A 21614-nucleotide genomic window follows, 5' to 3' on the forward strand; every position below is an offset into this window, starting at 1 on the left:
CAGGAATTGTGAAAAACTGAGTTGAAATGTATTTGGCTAAAGTGACTATGCATAGATAGTAAACAGAGAGTAGCAGCAGCATATGTGAAGAGTGTGAAGGAATGTGAGTGTGTGTGTGGGGGGGGGGGGGGGGGGGGGGTAGTATGTATGTGTCTGTGGTTAGAATCCAGTGAATGTACATTGAGCTTGTGCAAGAGATAAATACAAAAATAAATAAGGGGGTCAATGCAAATAGTCTTGGTAGCCATTTCATTAACTGTTCAGCAGTCTTATGGCTTGGGGGTAGAAGCTGTTAAGGAGCTTTTTGGTCCCAGACTTGGCGCTCCGTTAGTGCTTGCCGTGGCGTGCGGTAGCAGAGAGAACAGTCTATGACTTGGGTGGCTGGAGTCTTTAAAAATTTTTAGGGCGTTCCTCTGACGCTGCCTCGTATAGAAGTCCTGGATTGTAGGAAGCTCTGTACTGGGCCGTACGCACTACCCTCTGTAGCGCCTTGCAGTCGGATGACGAGCAGTTCCCATACCAAGTGGTGATGCAACCAGTCAGGATGCTCTCGATGGTGTAGCTGTAGAACTTTTTGAGGATCTGAGGTCCTATGCTAAATCTTTTCAGCCTCCTGAGGGGGAATAGGCGTTGTTGTCATGCCCTCTTTACGATTGTGTTGGTGTGTTTGGACCATGATAGGTCCCTAGTGATGTGGACACCAAGGAACTTGAAGAACAATCTGGTCTAAATGGCCATGTACTCTTTTAATCTCCACCCGGCACAGCCAGAAGAGGACTGGCCACCCCTCAGACCCTGGTTCCTCTCTAGGTTTCTTCCTAGGTTCCTGCCTTTCTAGGTAGTTTTTCCTAGCCACCATGCTTCTACATCTGCTTTCTCTTTTGGGTTTTAGTCTGAGTTTCTGTATAAGCACTTTGTGACATCTACTGATGTAAAAAGGGCTTTATAAATCAATTAGATCTGAAACTCTTGACCCACTCGACTACAGTCTCGTTGATGTAAATGGAGGTGTGCTTGGCCCTCCTTTTCCTGTAGTCCACGAACAGCTCCTTTGTCTTGCTCACGTTGAGGGAGAGGTTGTTGTCCTGACACCACACTGCCAGGTTTCTGACCTCCTTCCTATAGGCTCTCATCGTCGTCGGTGATCAGGCTTACCACTGATGTGTCGTAGGCAAACTTAATGACGGTGTTGGAGTTGTGCGTGGCCACGCAGTCGTGGGTGAACAGGGAGTACTGGAGGGGACTAAGCACGCATGCACCCATCAGATCAGATTAAATCAAAACCAACATCAAGATATCTAGGGTAAGAAAATCCAACATGCCTTGTATAGGTATGAAACTCTCATTAATTTAAATAATAAATGCTGTGTTGTTTCACTTTAAACGCATGTTCTCAGTGTAGTAATGTTTTGCATTACAATGCATATACTTGGGAAGTTCCCAGATATGGTAGCCTAATAATAAATAACTGCATAGCACCCAAAGTCATTTCTCTCTCCGATGACAGCATATTCCTTTGGATATTTTTCCTTGAGAACAGAAAGTGTATGTGTTGCTGTAAAAAGCTATCACAGACTTTTGCAGCCAATGCTAAGCACTAATTATGCCAATTAAACGAGTAAAGAATCTGCGTGGTATTCTGCTTTAATAGCCACAAGATGATGCTGTTTTCCTTAGTAAACCACATCATTTTTTTTTCTTCTGCAGACTAGGCCTACCTAAACTAGTTATACTATCTGACTGCTTTATTGTACTATCAACAAACCAAATTGTTCAACAAAAGGACATTTTAGGGACATGTGCCAGGGTCTGTGTGTGACCGACCAGGTATCAAACCAGGTTCCTCAGACATTATCTAACATGTTGTAAGTAGATTAAATTGTATATACTGAAATACTAAAAAGTACATTTTGGTACTTGGGGTCTGCAAGTAGACCTTGGCCCATACGAACAGTGAATGCCCACTCAATTCTTGTTTTTCAATGTAACCTACCTATAGAGCAATGGAATTGCTTTTAAACTGAACAAGGGTGTTAGCTAGATCTTTTGTCAGGTTGAAGAAAAAAAAGTGTATACACCTTGTTTTAAACACTGTATCATGTAGAATTCATGATGGTCTCTTTGTAGGCTCAACGTTTGGTCGGTGGAACTACATTCCCCATACTGCGCTAGTGCGCAGTGTCGTGTCGTGAGCTGTCACTCTGCCCGGAGAAATTGGTTCAGCATCTCTGAGCAGTGGACTGCGTGACAGGGACCATAAAATGCGTTGAAATTGTCTCCCCTATTACTCTTTATTTGCGATGCGTTCCTTATGGCTATGATAAAAACGGATTGTTAAAAGGTGGGCTGTCTTGTAATTCTCGTTGGAGAACCGGACTGTTTGTCAATGAGATATGTGGAGTCGCTCTATCCATCGGTGTTAACGCAGAAAAATAGAAGATGAAGAAGCAATTCAATAGAATGCGACAGCTCGCCAACCAAACAGTGGGCAGGTAAGGGCACATTTATTAAGATACCCATTTAGTTGTGCAATCTTGGACGTACTTCGATGAGGCAGGAAAGGCTGCCTTTATATGCTCCATCCGACTTCTCGGTCGAAAATGATTGAGTCTTACGTGAAGTTTGCATTTTGATGTTGCAGATGTCATCTGTATGCACCACTGCTGGTTTTAGAAGTTTTCTTTATAAGGCCTTAATTGATGTAACAGTGGTAGCGCGGTTGACCATGGTTCGCGCGCACAATCGGGGAGTGTGCGAATGTGACACGACGCGAATGCGAGGCATTCTCTGCTTGGGTACTATGCCAAACTGATGTTGGACACCTGGACATCGCAAAAGCAAATTATTCAATGCTTTACTGTAATGGAATAGCATAATGCATAGCGTATGCAATTTAAAGGTAAAGTCCAAGCAAAATCTCATATAGCCTATTCGCTAATCAAAGGAAGAGTCATTGATGTTGAAACTATGTTGTACCAAAATTCCTGGGTATTAACCGCATCTATTCATTACGTTCAAGAGTGCTATCCAACAATAGAAAATACATGTCGAAATTGCATAGCATTTGAAAACATACGGCTCACTGTAGAATGTAAACACAGGTTGCATGCCATTTGTCTGTTCTGTCTACTATGTCTTGACAGAAGGCCTGCAATATCAGATAGTCTGAACTGGTGTTTTCTCCTAATTTGAATATTTATGGGGGCAAGAATGTACCCCCTATTCAGTGAAATTAAATCCAAGATCTGTGTGTCTCTGTTACTACGGTAACAGCTGAGCCAAGAGCACTAGTGGTTTTTATGTCTCTGGGGTAGTGGTATTAGTGAGGCCAAATTGGGTTGTGAAAGACAGGGATACAGTAAGAGAGAATGGGACCCACCCATACCTTATACGGTAAATACACTAACCAAAAATATAAACACAACATGTAAGGTGTAGGTCCCATGTTTCATGATCTGAAATAAAAGATGCCAGAAATTGTACATGCACACAAAAAGCTTATTTCTCTAATATTGTGTGCACAAATTTGTTTACATCCCTGTTGGTGAACATTTCTCCTTTACCAATATAAATCATCCACCTGACAAGTGTGGCATATCAAGAAGCTGATTAAACAGCACAATAATTACACAGGTGCACCTTGTGCCAGGGCCAATAAAAGGCCACTCTAAAATGTGCAGTTTTGTCACACAACACAATGCCACAGATGTTTCAAGTTTTGAGGGAGCGTGCAATTTGCATGCTGACTGCAGGAATGTCCACCAAAGCTATTATCAGATAATTGAATGGTCATTTCTATACCATAAGCCGCCTCCAACGTTGTTTTAGAGAATTTGGCAGTACGTCCAACCGGCCTCACAACCGCAAACCATGTGTATAGCGTTGTGTGGACTAATGGTTTGCTGAACGGAGTGCCCCATGTTGGCGGTGGGATAAGGGTATTGGCAGGCATAAGCTACTGTCAATGAACACAATTGCATTTTATCGATGGCAATTAGAATGCACAGAAATACAGAGACGAGATCCTGAGGCCCATTGCCGTGCCATTCATCCGCCGCCATTACCTCATGTTTCAGCATGATAATGCACGGCCCCATGTTGCAAGGATCTGTACACAATTCCTGGAAGCTGAGAATGTCCCAGTTCTTCCATGGTTTGCATACTCACCAGAAATGTCACCCATTGAGCATGTTTGGGATGCTCTAGATTGACGTGTATTACAGCGTGTTCCAGTTCCCGACAATTTCCAGCAACTTCGCACAGCCATTGAAGAGAAGTGGGACAACAATCCACAGGCCAAAATCAACAGCCTGGTCAACTCTATGTGAAGGAGATGTGTCGCTCTGCATGAGGCAGATGGTGGTCGCACCAGATACTTACTGGTTTTCTGATCCATGCCCCTACCTACTTTTTTTAAGGTATCTGTGATCAACAGATGTGAAATCCATCCAGTCATGTGAAATCCATAGATTAGGGCCTAATGAACTTATTTCAATTGACGGATTTCATTATATGAACTGTAACTCAGTAAAATCTTTGAAATTGTTGCATGCTGTGTTTTATGTTTTTGTTTAGTTTAACAGTCAAAGTTATGTCAACACTGTGTCTTTGTCGCATGACTGAAGAGCTTTTCTCTGTCACTGATGCATAACCCAATGCACAATCAATGTTGCGTTTGTTTCGACTCGACTCATTATTCTTCAGGTAATCAAAATTGCCAAACAGGACCTGCTAGTCAGATCAAACACAAAGACAATGATGTATGCACCACAACCAGATGAACTCGTTTTCGTTCTCAGGTTAATGACTTCCGTGTTGTCAGTGTTGACTCTAACACAGCCCTGCGGTGGTAAAAGTATGTTACAACCACTTTGTTTTTCTTGCCCGAGTCTGAGATAATGTTAACGGATGACGCTGGCACACCTACAGGATACTCTATGTCATAACATCCTTATTGCATTGCCTGCTGACTTGCTCTTTAAGGCTTCGCTGAGTCAGTTAGTCAGACACTGATACAGACGCTGATCAATGCAAAAGGTATAACCTCTCAACAGAGTGGACTTGGCAGGCAGAGGTAATAGGAAACTGTGATGGAAGCAGTTTAAGGGAAAAGGGATACCTAGTCAGTTGCACAACTGAATGCATTCAACCGAAATGCATCTTCTGTGCGGGGGGCTGGCTTGATCAACATCATCGGTACCCGGGGAGCAGTTGTTGTTGTCACGCCCTGATCTGTTTCACCTGTCCTTGTGCTTGTCTCTACCCCCCTCCAGGTGTCGCCCATCTTCCCCATTATCCCCTAGGTACTTATACCTGTGTTTTCTGTCTGTCTGTGCGAGCTAGTTTTCTTCATTCAAACCTACCAACGGTTTACCTTGCTCCTGTCTTTGATATAGTCCCTGTTTTCTAGTTTCCTGGTTCTGACCTTTCCTGCCTGCCCTGACTCTGAGCCCGCCTGCTGTTCTGGTGCCTTTCACCCCCTCTGGATTATTGACCCCTGCCTGCCTTGACCTATCGTTTGCCTGCCCCTGCTTAATGAATAAACATTTGTTTATTCAACACTGTCTGCACTTGGGTCATACCGTAAAACGTGATAGTTGTTGGGGGTTAACTGTCTTGCTCAAGGGCAGAACAGCAGAGTTTTCCACCTTGCCGGCTATAGGATTTGAACCTGCAATGTTTTGGTTACTGGTCCAACGTGCTTAACTGCTAGACTACCTGGTTGTAAGTCAGTACTGGAACTAAGGAGGAGTCTTTAGACCATATTCTCCAACCACTATCATCTGGGCATTTAGAAAGGATGAGTCACAATTAAAAAAGCCTTGGGAGGATTCCTTTGTGACCATTGAATGCAATCTGGAGCTACAGTACCAGTCAAAAGTTTGGACACACTTACTCATTCAAGGATTCTTCTTTATTTTGACTATTTTCTACATTGTAGAATAATAGTGAAGACATCAAAACGATTAAATAACACATATGGAATCATGTAGTAACCAACGAATATATTATATATATATATAATATATTATATATTATATATACTCCTCCATGCTTTGCGGTGGGAACTACACATGCAGAGACCATCCGTTCATCTACTCTGCGTCTCACAAAGACACGGCGGTTGGAACCAAAAATCTCAAATTTGGACTCCAGACCAAAGGACAGATTTCCACCGACCTAATGTTCATTGCTCGTGTTTCATATACCAAGCAAGTCTCTTCTTATTATTTGTGTCCTTTAGTAGTGGTTTATTTGCAGCAATTCGACCATGAAGGCCTAATTCACGCTGTCTCCTCTGAACAGTTGATGTTGAGATGTGTCTGTTACTTGAACTCTGAAGCATTTATTTGGGCTGCAATTTCTGCAGCAGAGGTAACTCTGGGTCTTCCTTTCCTGTGGCGGTCCTCATGAGAGCCAGTTTCATCATAGCTCTTGATGGTTTTTGCGACTGCGCTTGAAGAAACGTTCAAAGTTATGGAAATTTTCCAGATTGACTGACCTTCATGTCTTAAAGTAATGATGGACTGTCATTTCTCTCTGCTTATTTGAGCTGTTCTTGCCATAATATGGACTTGGTCTTTTACCAAATAGGGCTATCTTCTGTATACCACCCCTAACTTGTCACAACACAACTGATTCGCTCAAAGGCATTAAGAAGGAAAGAAATTCCACAAATTAACTTTTAACAAGGCACACCTGTTGCGATCTCATTTAGTATCTTTGTAAGAGAGTCAACGCGTGCGTGTGCCTCTGCCCTGTGGGTGCGGCCAGGTGTGGTGTGTTTATATCACCACACTCTAGTGACCGCATCAACATGTTGTCATATTCAGTTGTGTGGGTGTCTCCATGTGTGCGTGTGTACCTGTCTACTTTGAAAGCTGAAGCTGATGCATGGAGCACTGGCCCACTGAGGCGAACACCCCGGTAATGAGTTATAACCTGTACCCTAAGAAGCAGAACTGTAGGGGCAATTAGTCACATTTAGAGGGTGGAGGCACCAGCAGGGCTCCTGACTGCTGGGCATCCATGTAAATGGGGATGTCTCTGTGACCTTGGCAGCTGCCTGGCTCACTCAGTAAGCTATGGGAAAGATGATGCATTACCGCAAAGGCTTTTTCAATTATATGTTGTACTATTTTAGTGTGGTCCTATGTAATGGTGTTGTATAAAAATGTGTCTGTGTGAAAATGTGTGACTGTCTGGGCTGTGGTGAGGAAGGCAATAGGCAAGTCACAAAGACAACTGCTTTAATTCCTCTGGCTGTTTTTATTTTTTTATCTTCTCATTCACAGTTTTTGTGTTGATTGGACTTTCTGTGAGTGGTCAGGTCTTGATTGGGTTAAACTGTTATGTTAGCGGGAAGTGGCGGGATCTCTTTAAGAAAGGATGTTTTCATTTCAAAAATGTGAAAAAGAGATTTGCGTTTTGGAACTTTCGGCCATGCTGCTGGGTCAGCAGCGGAAGTGAAAGAATGTGGGCACTGATAAAAGAGCAAAAGGAAATGGGGGGAAACTGTTATGTTATCCCCATTCCCTGTTTTCCAGGAAATGAGGATGTCAGAAAATGGGTTCCTAATCCTCAGCAACAGTGAGAAATTGTATTTTTTTTTACTTTAGGATTTGTTTCGACTATCAGACCCAAGGGGCATTATTTGCCTTCATACATTGCATTTCTGGCCTTACCATTACTGACTGACTGTCATTCTGCCCATTACTGACTGACTGTCATTCTGCCCTGTTATGGCTGATGATTGAAGACTTTGGCGTAAATTCCATGTTATTCTCAGGGAAAAAAGCAGGCACGCCACTAATGTCTTCATTATTTTGGGGTATCCATCTTGTGCTTTTTTTTCCATGTCAAAACAAAGTTGGAATGATGTATAACCGTGCCTGGAACCATTATTTGATTGATGAACGGGTTTGTTCAATGACAAACAACAAACTATACTTGTAACTTAGGGCAGCGTGTATGGCTTTTCTTTGGACCTTGGCTGTGGAGGTTTGAGTGCCATACTGGGGATGGTAAACCCTGTTCAAGGCCTTGTGTGAGGATAGGTGACACTGCATACCCTGAGGTAGCAGGCAGTGCCAGTGTCCCACAAGACAGGCAAGAGAATGATGGGACATGGCTGCCAAACATTGCATGTGGAATCCCCAGGATCCCTGAAGTCTCATTGAAGACAGATCCAGAGTTTCTCTCTCGAGCTGCTGTACTTACAGTAAGCCAGGAGTCACCAACCCGTTGATCGTGGTCGACAAGTCAATCTTGGAAGCATTCAAAGTCGATCGCGAGGAGTTTTCAAAATCATAGGAAAAAAATCATAAACGTCTAAATGTTTTAATTTATTTATTATTATTTATAAATGTAATTTCAAATGAAATGCGCCATGTGTGAGCCCTGTGTGTAGTGATGGGGGTGGAGGGGCGGGGCGGGGGAGGGGTAAATCTGGCCAATCAAATACAGTTTCTAGGTTTAATATCTGACAAATTATGTCCCTGACTGATGTTCCTGCCTTAACTAGCTCAGGCACTTGTTATAACGCTCACGAGCTATCAAGCTAACGATACGCAATCTAATGAAACGATGACATTTTCATGTAAGAATGGAAACGCGATTTTCTGTTCACCGTAGTTAAGGACAAAAGGATTAGCCTGATTTGTCACCAGGCTGTAGCGCTCGCAAAAACGGGCAACGTGGAGCGGGACCACAACACCATTCACCCCAAGTTCAAAGAAACCTACCCGCTAAAGAGCACACTTCGTTCAAAGAACGTTGACTAGCTCAAGTCTGTATTGAAACCACGGCAGTCGCTTTTTTTAACCAAAACCGACAGCTCATCCTGCGCACTTAAGGTGAAGGCCTACTTCGGATCAACATATCTCTGTGAGATGGCCTTTTCACAGATGAAAATAATCAAGTCAAAGAACAGGTCTTGTCTAACTAGTAGACATCTTACAGACAGTGTTAGACTTGCTGTGTCGAACTATGAGCCAGACTACAGAGCACTTGCTGATAGTGTGCAATCACAGCCGTCACATTGAATGTGTGTGTGTGGGGACTGTGATCTCATCCACAGCATTCAGAGTGAGTCAGTATTGCCTGTTTGAAATCTGTTGTCGGCTGTATTGTTTACAAAAGGATGTGTTGTGTGTTGTTCAAAAAGGGAAATTGAGACAGTACTGTACATGATTGTCTTAGGCCTGTAATTGACTGATTATTGAGGTAATGAATGGTGGTCGGGCTGTGATTTGTGTGAAAATATTTTTGAACAATTGAATGACGTGACTGTTGTCATAACATTTTGCTAGTTGCACTTACTTGAGTGTTGTCATTTTGAAGTGTCTTGAAATATGATGTTTAAAAAGGGAAAGTGAAACTGTACATGATTGGCTTCGGCCTGTAATTGACTGATTACTGAGGTTATATATGAATGGTTAATGAGTAGTAGGCCTGTGGAAATATTGAAAAATGTAATATGACTGTTATAAAATGTTGAATCATAGTTGCACTTACTTCCGATTATACTATTTGTGTAATTAAATGAAAACTTTGCTTGTGACTGACAGGTAACAAAATAAAAGAATGTCAAAGTGGAACTACATGGTGGCCTTGTTTTGTCATCATTATTTGCAAGTGGTAGATCTTGGTTTACATTTGGACTTGGGATGTGATCTTTGACTTGAAAAGGTTGGTGACCGCTGCAGTAAGCCTATGTGTCTGTGACAATGCTCTGTGCATGTGCTATCAAACCAGTTAATGTCTCACCAGGGGCAACGATTGTGGTTCATCTCGGAGTTTGAGTGTTTTCTTAGCTTTGTTTCAGCGTTTCATCAATGCTGATACAAGGGCAGGCATGTGGCACTTGTCTGTGTCTGTCAGGGTATAGAATTCACCAGAATTCACCAGGGATTCTAAATCCACTCTGGAATTCGCTGTCAATCCCGGACTTCTTTTACCACTGCGTGGATGTCCCCCTGTGGCAAGCACTACTGTGTCCTTGTATACATATGAGAGGCATTGTTTTCTTGACCCTGTCAACCCTCAATACCATTTACTTGGTCTTGGTTTGAAGACCACCGCCACCCAACTGCTGGGTCTTAATGAGAGTGTCTTTCTACATGTTTTCGGGTTAGGACAAATTACTCCATAAGGGGGTGAACATAAATTACGTTAATCTGTTTTTCCTCCTCCCTGACTGCTGGACCATTCAGTTAAAAGTGAATGAATCCCATTTGTCAAACATTGTATGAATACTCGACTTAATTCTACAGTGCAGTGAATGCATGGTCATTTTCAGGGCTTATGAATTGATAGCCCTTTACTTGGAACGTAATCAGTATTCTGTAGTGTCTCAGATGCCTAATGCAATGACAAAATGTTGTTGTGCATGCCCAAATTCAATCATTTACGTATGACAGACTGGGTTTTTAAACCAGGGTTGTTTGCACACTATTGTGTTAACACTCTGAGCTAAAGCCTAGGCATTAGCAGGGGGTTGCTAATGTGAGTTCTGAGGTCAAACAAGATGCAGTGAGGGGTGTATTGCTACAGGGGGTTCAGTATTGGACCAGTTAATGGGAGCTGACAGAGGTGACGTTACCTTTTATAGTGTGAAGTGTTGCACCTCACCGGGGTGTTGAAAGGCACTGCCATCATCACCTTCTTCACACACAATGAGTGTGTATGTGTACATCCTCGTTAATCATGGTGATAGGGCAGTAATAGATTCCTACAAGCAATTAGAGACGGGCCCCATCTCTGGGCTCCACTGTAATTATGAGAAAATTAAAAGTGCATGTCGCGTTTATATTTTTTTCAGTGTAAATGTGTTTTTGTACAATTTTCTGTGGAAATTGTTGAAAGTTGTCCTTGTGTATAGAGTTTGTTAACTTTGCAATCAATCGTTTTTGTTTGGCATACATTTGAAGATGATACATTTTTTTAAGTCTCAGCGTCATTCTGTTACCATAGAAGTGCATCTCTCTCCATGTTCCTCTCTCCCTCATTCTCTCCATTTTTACATATCACTCTGACATCACTCCGTTTCCCCTGCAGTCGACCCTTTTTGTGGATCCTGATTGCTTCGCAGAAAACAAGCCACAGCCTTTTAGAGCTGTTATATGCATGCCGGGAAAGTGACAGAAATTAAGGAAGAGAAGATAGGGGGATGGTATTGCCTCTTGAGATATGGTTCAGAAATGTGCTTCTCAGAGAGATGAAATGATCTTGTTTTCTGTGCTGATCATGATCAAACAGGACTTGCAACTTACAAGTGGTCCATAATGAGATATTGTAGTTAGGGTTAGCGCCATGAGTTGTTCTTGGTCAGGTCAGGGAAAACTCAGGGCCTTACCAGTACCTATACTACTGAAATGGCATAGGGCAATTTTAGACGGTAGTCTCAGTCAAAAATAATCTGAGACAGTTCGATTGTAAGGGCTTCTGAGTGTGTTCCTGTGGGACGTCATCAGCTCTGTTCTCTCTGTAACCTGTGGAGGCTCTCGGTCAGAGACGTTGCTGTCTGCAGCTGAGCGTTGCTGCAACCACTGTAGTGGGATGCTGGGAGACATGCATGCGCTGCTGAGGGATATGAGTCGGAGCCCCTTAGGACCATGCAGACGCCACACCCGACCATTCTTTGCTCTTCCCGATGACAGCATCTTCTAAATCAGAGGATGGGAGGTGGACTGGAGGAAGCCAATGGTCTGGAACAGTGTGTTTCTCCTAGCTGTTTGGCCTGTGTTTATCAACGATGACAGACAGAAATGATAGCCTCAAAATGGCTGCCTTTTTGGTCATTTTGGCTCATACTTTGATTAGATGCCATGTCTTTCTCCGTGAAAGACCAAAGACAGATAGAGCTTGTCATAATGATGCAGCAAATCCTCAGAGGGATCTGTCATAGGAGCTGGAAGAGGGTGGGGGCAGGGAGGGAAAGGAACCAATGATGTGGAGTAAGTCAGGGAGGTGGCCAATGGGCATTGTAGCATGGTAAATTCTATGACATCCTTCCATTACCAGGGCAACCTGGGTGATTGAGTGAAGCTGAGCCAGGGATTCCTTACTCTGGCAGTGCCAGTGAGTGGCCTCACAACCCTCCAACACCTTTCCTGCATGCCCGCCTCTCTCCCCTGCCAAACTCTGGGATTTCAACATTACAAAACAGGACTCGACAATTTTACCCGCAGTGTGCCTAGAAAAGTAAGGATTATAGCTTTAATATCTCAAATATTTTTAATTGTGCTCTTAAATTTCTTTGTACGGGCCTAAATTTTTCAACTTAGGAACACACTTGCTCCTTGTAAAAAATAAAATAAAATAAAAATCAGCATAGAGCCCTGCAAAAACTGATTAAAATCCCAACTTGCATGACTTTCTCTCTGGACACACTCTTAAATAAACATAAAACTTACTCTACACACAACGTCTTTTCGTACAAGCTGACGAAATACTAATGTTTCAGAGTCAGAGGGTTTTACAGTGCATTCGGAAAGTATTCAGACCCCTTTTACACATTTTGTTATGTTACAGCCTTATTCTAAAATGTATTAAATAGATTTTTTCCTGATCAATCTACACACAATACCCCATAATGACAAAGCAAAAACAGATTTTTTGAAATTTGTTCACATTTATAAAAACATTAAACGGAAATATCACATTTACATGAGTATTTAGACCCTTTACTCAGTACTTTGTTGAAGCACCTTTGGCAGCGATTACAGACTCAAATCTTCTTGGGTATGACGCTACAAGCTTGGCACACCTGTATTTAGCGACTTTCTCCCATTCTTCTCTGCAGATCCTCTCAAGCTCTGTCAGGTTGGATGGGGAGCGACACTGCACAGCTATTTTCAGGTCTCTCCAGAGATGATCGATCAGGTTTAAGTCCGGGCTCTGGCTGGGCCACTTAAGGACATTCAGAGACTTGTCCCGAAGCTACTCCTGTATTGTCTTGGATGTGTGCTTTGGGTCATTGTGCTGTTGGAAGGTGAACCTTCGCCCCAGTCTGAGGTCCTGAGCGCTCTGGAGCAGGTTTTCATCAAGAATCTCTCTGTACTTTGCTCCGTTCATCTTTCCCTTGATCCTGACTAGTCCCCCAGTCCCTGCCTCTGAAAAACATCCCACAGCATGAAGCTGCCACCACCATGCTTCACCGTAGGGATGGTATTGGCCAGGAGATGGAGTGGTGCCTGGTTTCCTCCAGACGTGACGCTCGGCATTCAGGCCAAAGAGTTCCATCTTGGTTTCATCAGACTAGAGAACTCCAAGCGGACTGTGATGTGCCTATTACTGAGGTGTGGCTTCCGTCTGGCCAATCTACCATAAAGGCCTGATTGGTGGAGTGCTGCAGAGATGGTTGTCCATCTCCACAGAGGAACTCTGGAGCTCTGTCAGAGTGACCATCGAGTTCTTGGTCACCTCCCTGACCAAGACCCTTCTCCCTTGATTTCTCAGTTTGGCCAGGCGGCCAGCTCTAGGAACAGTCTTGGTGGTTCCAAACTTCTTCCACTTAAGAATGATGGAGGCTACTACGTTGTTGGGGGCCTTCAATGTAGCAGAAATGTTTTAGTACTATTCCCCAGATCCTGTCTCGGAGCTCTATGGACAATTCCTTCGACCTCATGGCTTGGTTTTTGCTCTGACATGCACTGTCAACTGTGGGACCTTATATAGACAGGTGTGTGCCTTTTCAAATCATGTCCAATCAATTAAGTTTACCACAGGTGGACTCCAATCAAGCACCGAAACTCAATTTTGAGTCTGAATACTTATGTAAATAAGGTATTTCCCTATGTCATTATGGGGTATTGTGTGTTGATTGATGAGGAAAAATATTTATTTAATCCATTTTAAGGCTGTAATGTAACAAAATGTGGAAAAAAGTGACAGTGTCTGAATACTTTCTGAATCCACTGTAAAAAAACCTGACTCTGAAACATTAGTATTTCGTCAACATGAACGAGAAGACGTTGTAACGTATACGCCGGGAGTCAGAAAGCAGGAGCAGAAGGTGAGCTTAATATGGAACAGGTACAAAAGAAAAAACATGGGAAGCGTACTGAACATGAGAGAAAAACAATAACACCTAAGGACTGATGACAACTGAGGGCTAAATAAAGGGGGAATAATCAGGGTTGTGATGAAGTCTAGGTGTGTCTAATAATGGGGCGCAGGTATGCGTAATGATGATTGCTAGGTGTGCGTAATGATGGGTTGCCAGGATGTATAGATAGCAAATCAAATCAAGTTTCCGACCTTATTTACTTTGTTTTGTCTTTATTTTGTTGGTCAGGGTGTGAGTTGGGTGGGTATTATCTATGTTGTCTGTTTTTATGTGGGGTTTTCTAGTTTGGCCTGATATGGTTCTCAATCAGAGGCAGCTGTCATTCATTGTCTCTGATTGGGAACCATATTTAGGTAGCCTGTTTTCACTGTTGGTTTGTGGGTGTTTGTTTCCTGTGTCAGTGTTTGTGCCACACGGGACTGTTTTCGGTTAGATTCTCTTTGTTATTTTGTATTGTGTCATGTTCAGTTGTTTCTATTAAAACATGGACACTTACCACGCTGCGTTTTGGTCCGATCCCTGCTACACCTCCTCTTCAGACGAAGAGGAGGAAATCTGCCGTTACAGCGGCGAATACAACAAGTGTAGATCTTACCGTGAAATGCTTACTTACGAGCCCTTAACCAACAGTGCAGTTCAAGAAGAGTTAAGAAAATATTTACCAAATAAACGAAATAAAAAATTTATAAAAAGTAACACAATAACATAACAATGACGAGGCTATATACAGGGGGTACCGGTACTGAGTCAGTGTGCGGGGTTACAGGTTAGAGGTAATTTGTACATGTAGGTAGGGGTGAAGTGACTATGCATAGATAATCAACAGCAAGTAGCAGCAGTGTACAAATCAAATGCGGTGGGGGGGTGGGGGTTCAATGTAATAGTCCGGTGGCCATTTGATTAATTGTTCAGTAGTCTTATGGCTTGGGGGTAGAAGCTGTTAAGGAGCCTTTTTGTACTAGACTTGGTGTTCCTGTACCGCTTGACGTGCGGTAGCAGAGAAAACAGTCTATGACTTGGGTGACTGGAGTCTCTGACAACTTTATGGGCTTCCCTCTGACACCGCCTATTATATAGGTCTGGATTGCAGGAAGCTTGGCCCCAGTGATGTACTGGTGATGCTGACAGTAACCTTTTCACTGTATGCCAAGCAAAAACCATTGATTGCAAAGTTTAACAAACCATACACCTATATGCAGAAGTCTACTTTGAACAATTGCCACCATACATTTTTACTGAAACACATTTAGGAACAGCGAAAATGAAAAGTTTGGTAACAGATTACAGTAAAATCTCCCTCACTTTTTTATGTGACCACGATTTCCCAAAAAATCTGTTAAATATCTACTCCTAATTATGACTCAAAGATGTCTGCAGAAAAAATGGGGTGTCACCATACAGTTATGGAAGCCAATAGTAAATACACGGTTGAACATGGCACTGACAGGTTGGCATTACTCACTCGGTCCCAGGAGTAGTCTATTGGCACAGTGGAATCCTACTTACAACATATACACAATCAAATCAAATCAAATGTATTTATATAGCCCTTCGTACATCAGCTGATATCTCAAAGTGCTATACAGAAACCCAGCCTAAAACCCCAAACAGCAAGCAATGCAGGTGTAGAAACACAATCTATTTTGGTTGTTGACCTACAGTAAGTGAAGTGGCTCGACAGTATCAGAATGATGATAACAGAATGACATCATGGGTCCTTGATCTTTACTATAAAGTAATGCATAGTTATGAATGTCATTCTCTTGTATCCTGAACAGGTACACAAAGGTACAAAAATATCAGTGTCCTCCTTTGCATATTTAGGTATTAATATACACACATTCTAATGAGCTCCACCCCAAACAGACCGGACCAAATCTATACCAATCATAGACATCTGTGTTTCACAAGTTTGGACATCACAGTACAGCACAGTAGAGTACAGTACAGCACATTACAGTACGGAGCACAGTACAGTACAGTAAAGTAAAAAATAGTAAAGTATAGTTCAGTAAAATAAAGTAAAGTAGATAAGAGTGTAGTTCAGTACAGTACAGTAGGGCACAGTAGAGTACAATACAGTAAAGAAACACAGAGTAGAGTATAGTTCAGTAGAGTAGAGTATATTACGTTGTACTGTACTCTAATCGTATGTGCTGAATTAAACTCTACTTTTCTGTACGGTAACCTACTCTATTGTGCTTTACTGTACTGTACTGTACTCTACTGTGGTTTTTGACTACTATGCTTTCCCATTGTGGGCAATTCAATTGCAGTCATTCTGTTAAAGATTTTTTGGTTCCTCTGTTACCGATTTGGTAATGGAGTGACATGTTTTAATCACTTAATAATTCATACAGTGCCAGTCAAAAGTTTGGACACACCTACTCATTCCAGGGTTTGTCTACATTGTAGAATAATAGTGAAGACCTCAAAACTATGAAATAATGAATATGGAATCAAACTTTTGACTGGTACTGTAAATAAAATTGCTATCAGTAGAAACACTATAACTACCGGTAGTGTAGGTCTACCTTTACTTGTTACTTTTGTGAACTTTCATAACCCTCCCTCATGAGGGAGAGAAATTAGAAAATGTCTTAAAGATATGTGGGTTTTTGGTAACAGAATGACAAGATGCTGTGCTTTAAAAAAAATGCTAGCGGCCATGACTGATGGCAAACAAGGGTTGTCTTGAGGGTGTGGTTTGATGTGGGTGTTTCGTGGATGTGTCTTTGCCATTCAATCAAAACTAACAAGGCCAGTAGTGAGTACAGCGAGGTAAGCTAAGTTGGCTTTGCTATAGAGAGAACAAAGTTTTGAAGTTGAGGACTTCTCCCCTCCTAACTGATTCGCCATCTCAAGATGGTCAGCTAATTCAGTTCTATGTGTAGGCTAAAGCCTGCGCTGACCTTAACCAAGCTGACTGCAGCTAGCAAGCATAGCTTGGTGATAGCTGAAGCTGGCCATCCGATCTAGCTGATATTTCTCTCTAAAATCAGTTATGGCAAGATTGCAAGAGCCAGTGTCTGGAATATATATATTCCTATATATATATATATGTTTCATAAGACACTCGTTTTAAACACCTTGCTACGAAAGCAGCTTGCAACTTAGTTTCAACGTTTCATCACGCCCTGTGAATACATGTTACCGTGGAAACAGTAACAACTCCAAGTTGAATGCCCGGTCTTGAGTCGGCTCAGCTGTCCTACAACACAATATTCTATAACTGGCTAGTTTTGCCTTGTCTCCTCTCTCATTATGTCCGCTGTCAGATCGTCCAGCAGGCAGAGTTCAATAACTACAGGCAGATGTGAGATGCAGGAGGATGGCACTCTTCTCACACCACTCTGTAGTCTACTGACCAATTCAAAGCTTCCTGCAGGAAGTAGCTTTGCATCGGTCACTAGCCTACAGAGTAATATGAAAAGAGTGACGATAACAGTGATGCACCAATTGCTGAGCTTATGTAAATAACAAAGTGTTTTGATAACTTTCAAGTGTAACAGAATAAACCATACTTCACATAATACTGTAGAAGCAGTGTTCTGCTTATATAAAGAATACTCCTATATCCGACCCAGCTCCTATATCACAGAGGGAGGGAGAGAGAGAAAGACTGTCACCATACAGTCATGGAAGCCAATAGTAAATACACGGTTGAACATAGCTAATTAGAGATCCTGATTCGCAGCTAATTCACAAGGGACACATGCCAGCATGGCACTGACTGGTTGGCATTACTCACTCTGCCCCAGCAGTAGTCTAATGGCACAGTGGAAGGAAGGGTGCACCTCCTTACCACATACAAGACACACATATACAGTGCCTTTGGAAGGTATTCAGATCCCTTGACTTTTACAGCCTTATTCTAAAATGAATTTTAAAAAAGAAAAGTAATCCTCAGCAATCTACACGCAATACCCCATAATGACTAAGCGAAAACAGGTTTTTAGAAATGTTTGAACATTTATAAAGATTCAAAACAGAAATAACTTATTTAGATGCGTATTAAGACCCTTTGCTATGAGACTCGAAATTGAGCTCAGCTGCATCCTGTTTCCATGGATCATCCTTGAGATGTTTCTACAACTTGATTGGTTGGACATGATTTGGAAAGGCACACACCTGTCTATTTAAGGTCCCACAGTTAACAGTTCATGTCAGAACAAAAACCAAGCCATGAGGTCGAAGGAATTGTCCGTAGAGCTCCGAGACAGGATTGTGTCGAGGCACAGATCTGTGGAAGGATAATAAAACATTTCTGCAGCATTAAAGGTCAACAAGAACACAGTGGCCTCCATCATTCTTAAATGGAAGAAGTTTGGAACCCCCAAGACTCTTCCTAGAGCTGGCCACCCGGCCAAACTGAGCAATCGGGGGAGAAGGGCCTTGGTCAGGGAGGTGACCAAGAACTCGATGGTCACTCTGACAGAGTTCTAGAGTTCCTCTGTGGAGATGGGAGAACCTTCCAGAAGGACAACCATCTCTGCAGCACTCCACCAATCAGGCCTTTATAGTAAAGTGGCCAGACGGAAGCCACTCCTCAGTAAAAGGCACATGACAGCCCACTTGGAGTTTGCCAAAAGACACTTAAAGACTCTCAGACCATGAGAAACAAGATTCTCTGGTCTGATGAAACCAAGATTGAACTCTTTGGCATGAATGCCCTGCGTCACTGTAACGGCTTTCGTCTTCCTCCTCTGACGAGGAGTAGTAGGAAGGATCGGAAGACCAAAGCGCAGTGTGGTACGTATCCATATTTATTAGAATACTTTTCAAGAATGAACAAAAACAATAAACTGACGAAAACCAACGAAGCTACAGTCCCGAACTAGTGAACACAGACAAAACCAGGAACACACGAACAGGAACAATCACCCACAAAACACACTACAAAACAGGCTACCTAAATATGGTTCCCAATCAGGGACAACGATTGACAGCTGCCTCTGATTGAGAACCATATCAGGCCAAACACAGAAAACCAACACAGAAATAGAAAACATAGATTACCCACCCAACTCACGCCCTGACCACACTAAAACAAAGAAAATACAAAAGAACTATGGTCAGAACGTGACAGTCACATCTGTAGGAAACCTGACACCATCCCTACGGTGAAGCATGGTGTTTGCAGAATCATGCTGTGGGGATGTTTTTCAGCGGCATGGACTGGGAGACTAGTCAGGATCGAGGCAAAGATGAATGGAGCAAAGTACAGAGAGATGCTTGATGAAAACCTGTTCCAGAGCTCTCAGGACCTCAGACTGGGGTGAAGGTTCACCTTCCAACTGGACAACGACCCTAAGCACACATCCAAGACAATGCAGGAGTGGCTTCGGGACAAGTCTCTGAATGTACTTGAGTGGCCCAGCAAGAGCCCGGACTTGAACCTGATCGAAAATCTTTGGAGAGACCTGAAAATAGCTGTGCAGCAACGCTCCCTATCCAACCTGACAGAGCTTGAGATGATCTGCAGAGGGGAATGGGAGAAACTCCCTAAATACAGGTGTGCCAAGCTTGTAGTGTCATACCCAGGAAGACTTGAGGCGATAATCGCTGCCAAAGGTGCTTCAACAAAGTACTGAGTAAAGGGTCTGAATGCTTATGTAAATGTGGTATTTCAGTTTTTGTTTCTCATAAATGAGCAAAAAATTCTAAAAACTGTTTTTGCTTTGTCATTATAGGGTATTGTGTGTAGATTGATGAGGGAAAAAACAATTGAATCAATTTTAGAATAAGGCTGTAACCTAACAAAATGGGGAAATAGTCAAGGGGTCTGAATACTTTCCGAATGCACTGTACACACAGCACTGATTACATTATCAGTAGTGGTTTGTTGAATTCCAGGACAGATAGTATTTTTATCATTGACCAGATCAAATGTGGCCAACCTGATTCAAGTGTCCTCCATTAATCTGAAGCGGGACTGGAGTCTGGCCACTGCCTCAGCCTTCTGTAACAGCTCCTGATATGGGGTTCCCACAACGCTACTGAACAACAAATCCACCAGATTCTGTACATAGCCTGTGAATTAAATAAAATATAATTGGTCAGAACGTGCCGGTGTTTGGAGGATATATTGGCATGGGCGTTGTTAGGCCCAAGACGAAGTACCAATATCACCCAAACACCGGTTTCAAGGGCATTATATTATTATATACAGCAGGTTACCAACATATTAAAATAATGATTATTCATACTAAAATCATGCATCTCCAAGCTGGCTACATCCTATGATTATCTAGCAAGCTAGTATCCAATTAAGTGCCAGCTCTGTATTGAACATAAATGCCATAGGTTGCAGTTAGCCCATTGGTAGCTATCTAGCTAAAGTGCGATATGCACATCTTTCTCTGACATGCTACATCACATTACACGTTAGCTAGATGTATTTCACTTGCTCCAGTATCATTCCCCTTTAATCAAATCAAATCAAATTGTATTGGTAACATACACATGGTTAGTAGATGTTATTGCAAGTGTAGCGAAATGTTTGTGCTTCCAGGTCCGACAGTGCAGCAATATCTAACAGGTAATATCTAACAATTCCACAACAAATACCTAATGGAATATGGAATGGGATAAATATAAATATATGGATGAGCAATGAAAGAGCGTCATAGACTAAGATGCAATAGATAGTATAGAATACAGTATATACATATGAGATGAGTAATGCAAGATATGTAAACATTATTAAAGTGCCATTATTAAAGTGACTAGTGTTCCATTTATTAAAGTGGCCAATCAATGATTTCCAGTCTGTATGTAGGCAGCAGCCTCTCTGTGCTAGTGATGGCTGTTTAACAGTCTGATGGCCTTGAGATAGAAGCTGTTTTTCAGTCTCTCGGTCCCAGCTTTGATGCACCTGTACTGACCTCGCCTGCTGGATGATAGCTGTGTGAACAGGCAATGGTTGTTGTCCTTGAGGATCTTTTTGGCCTTCCTGTGACATCGGGTGCTGTAGGTGTCCTGGAGGGCAGGTAGTTTGCCCCCTGTGATGCGTCGTGTAGACCGCACCACCCTCTGGAGAGCCCTGCGGTTGTGGGGCGGTGCAGTTGCCGTACAAGGCGGTGATACAGCCTGACAGGATGCTCTCAATTGTTCATCTGTAAACGTTTGTGAGGGTTTTAGGTGACAAGCCACATTTCTTCAGCCTCTTGAGGTTGTAGAGGCGTTGTTGCGCCTTCTTCACCACCCTGTCTTTGTGGGTGGACCATTTCAGGTTGTCAGTGATGTGTACGCCAAGGAACTTAACTTTCCACCTCATCAGTGGTATCATAGCTAGCCTCGCTAGCATGATCAAATAATGTTGTACGTGTTGGATATAATCCATTCCTGGCCATCTGGCAATATTGTTGAAATGCATTGGAAGTTTTCACCAACTTTATGGATGCCCATTCTCCTATTTGCTGAGCGAAATGTGTGTGCGTTGCACCCATATGCAGACTTGGCGACAAATGTCCAAATGGCAGCTGGGGGTGTGTAGTCTCTGGTCAATTTGGCATCATTGGCAAACATGGGCATGTAAGTA

General features: G+C 42.6%; 1 protein-coding gene across 1 annotated transcript in view; it reads left to right on the top strand.

Annotated features, from left to right (window-relative positions):
* The first annotated feature begins 2193 nt into the window (after nt 1-2193).
* Nucleotides 2194-21614, top strand: part of LOC129829250 (rho GTPase-activating protein 44-like) — a 124796-nt gene continuing 105375 nt past the window's right edge. The window contains exon 1 of the mRNA XM_055890941.1: nt 2194-2492. Within this exon, the coding sequence (XP_055746916.1) occupies nt 2440-2492 (53 nt within the window). The 5' untranslated portion in view covers nt 2194-2439. The remainder of the gene's footprint in view (nt 2493-21614) is intronic.

The sequence above is a fragment of the Salvelinus fontinalis genome, chromosome 30, assembly GCF_029448725.1.
Source record: "Salvelinus fontinalis isolate EN_2023a chromosome 30, ASM2944872v1, whole genome shotgun sequence".
In the NCBI taxonomy this organism is placed as follows: Eukaryota; Metazoa; Chordata; class Actinopteri; order Salmoniformes; family Salmonidae; genus Salvelinus; species Salvelinus fontinalis.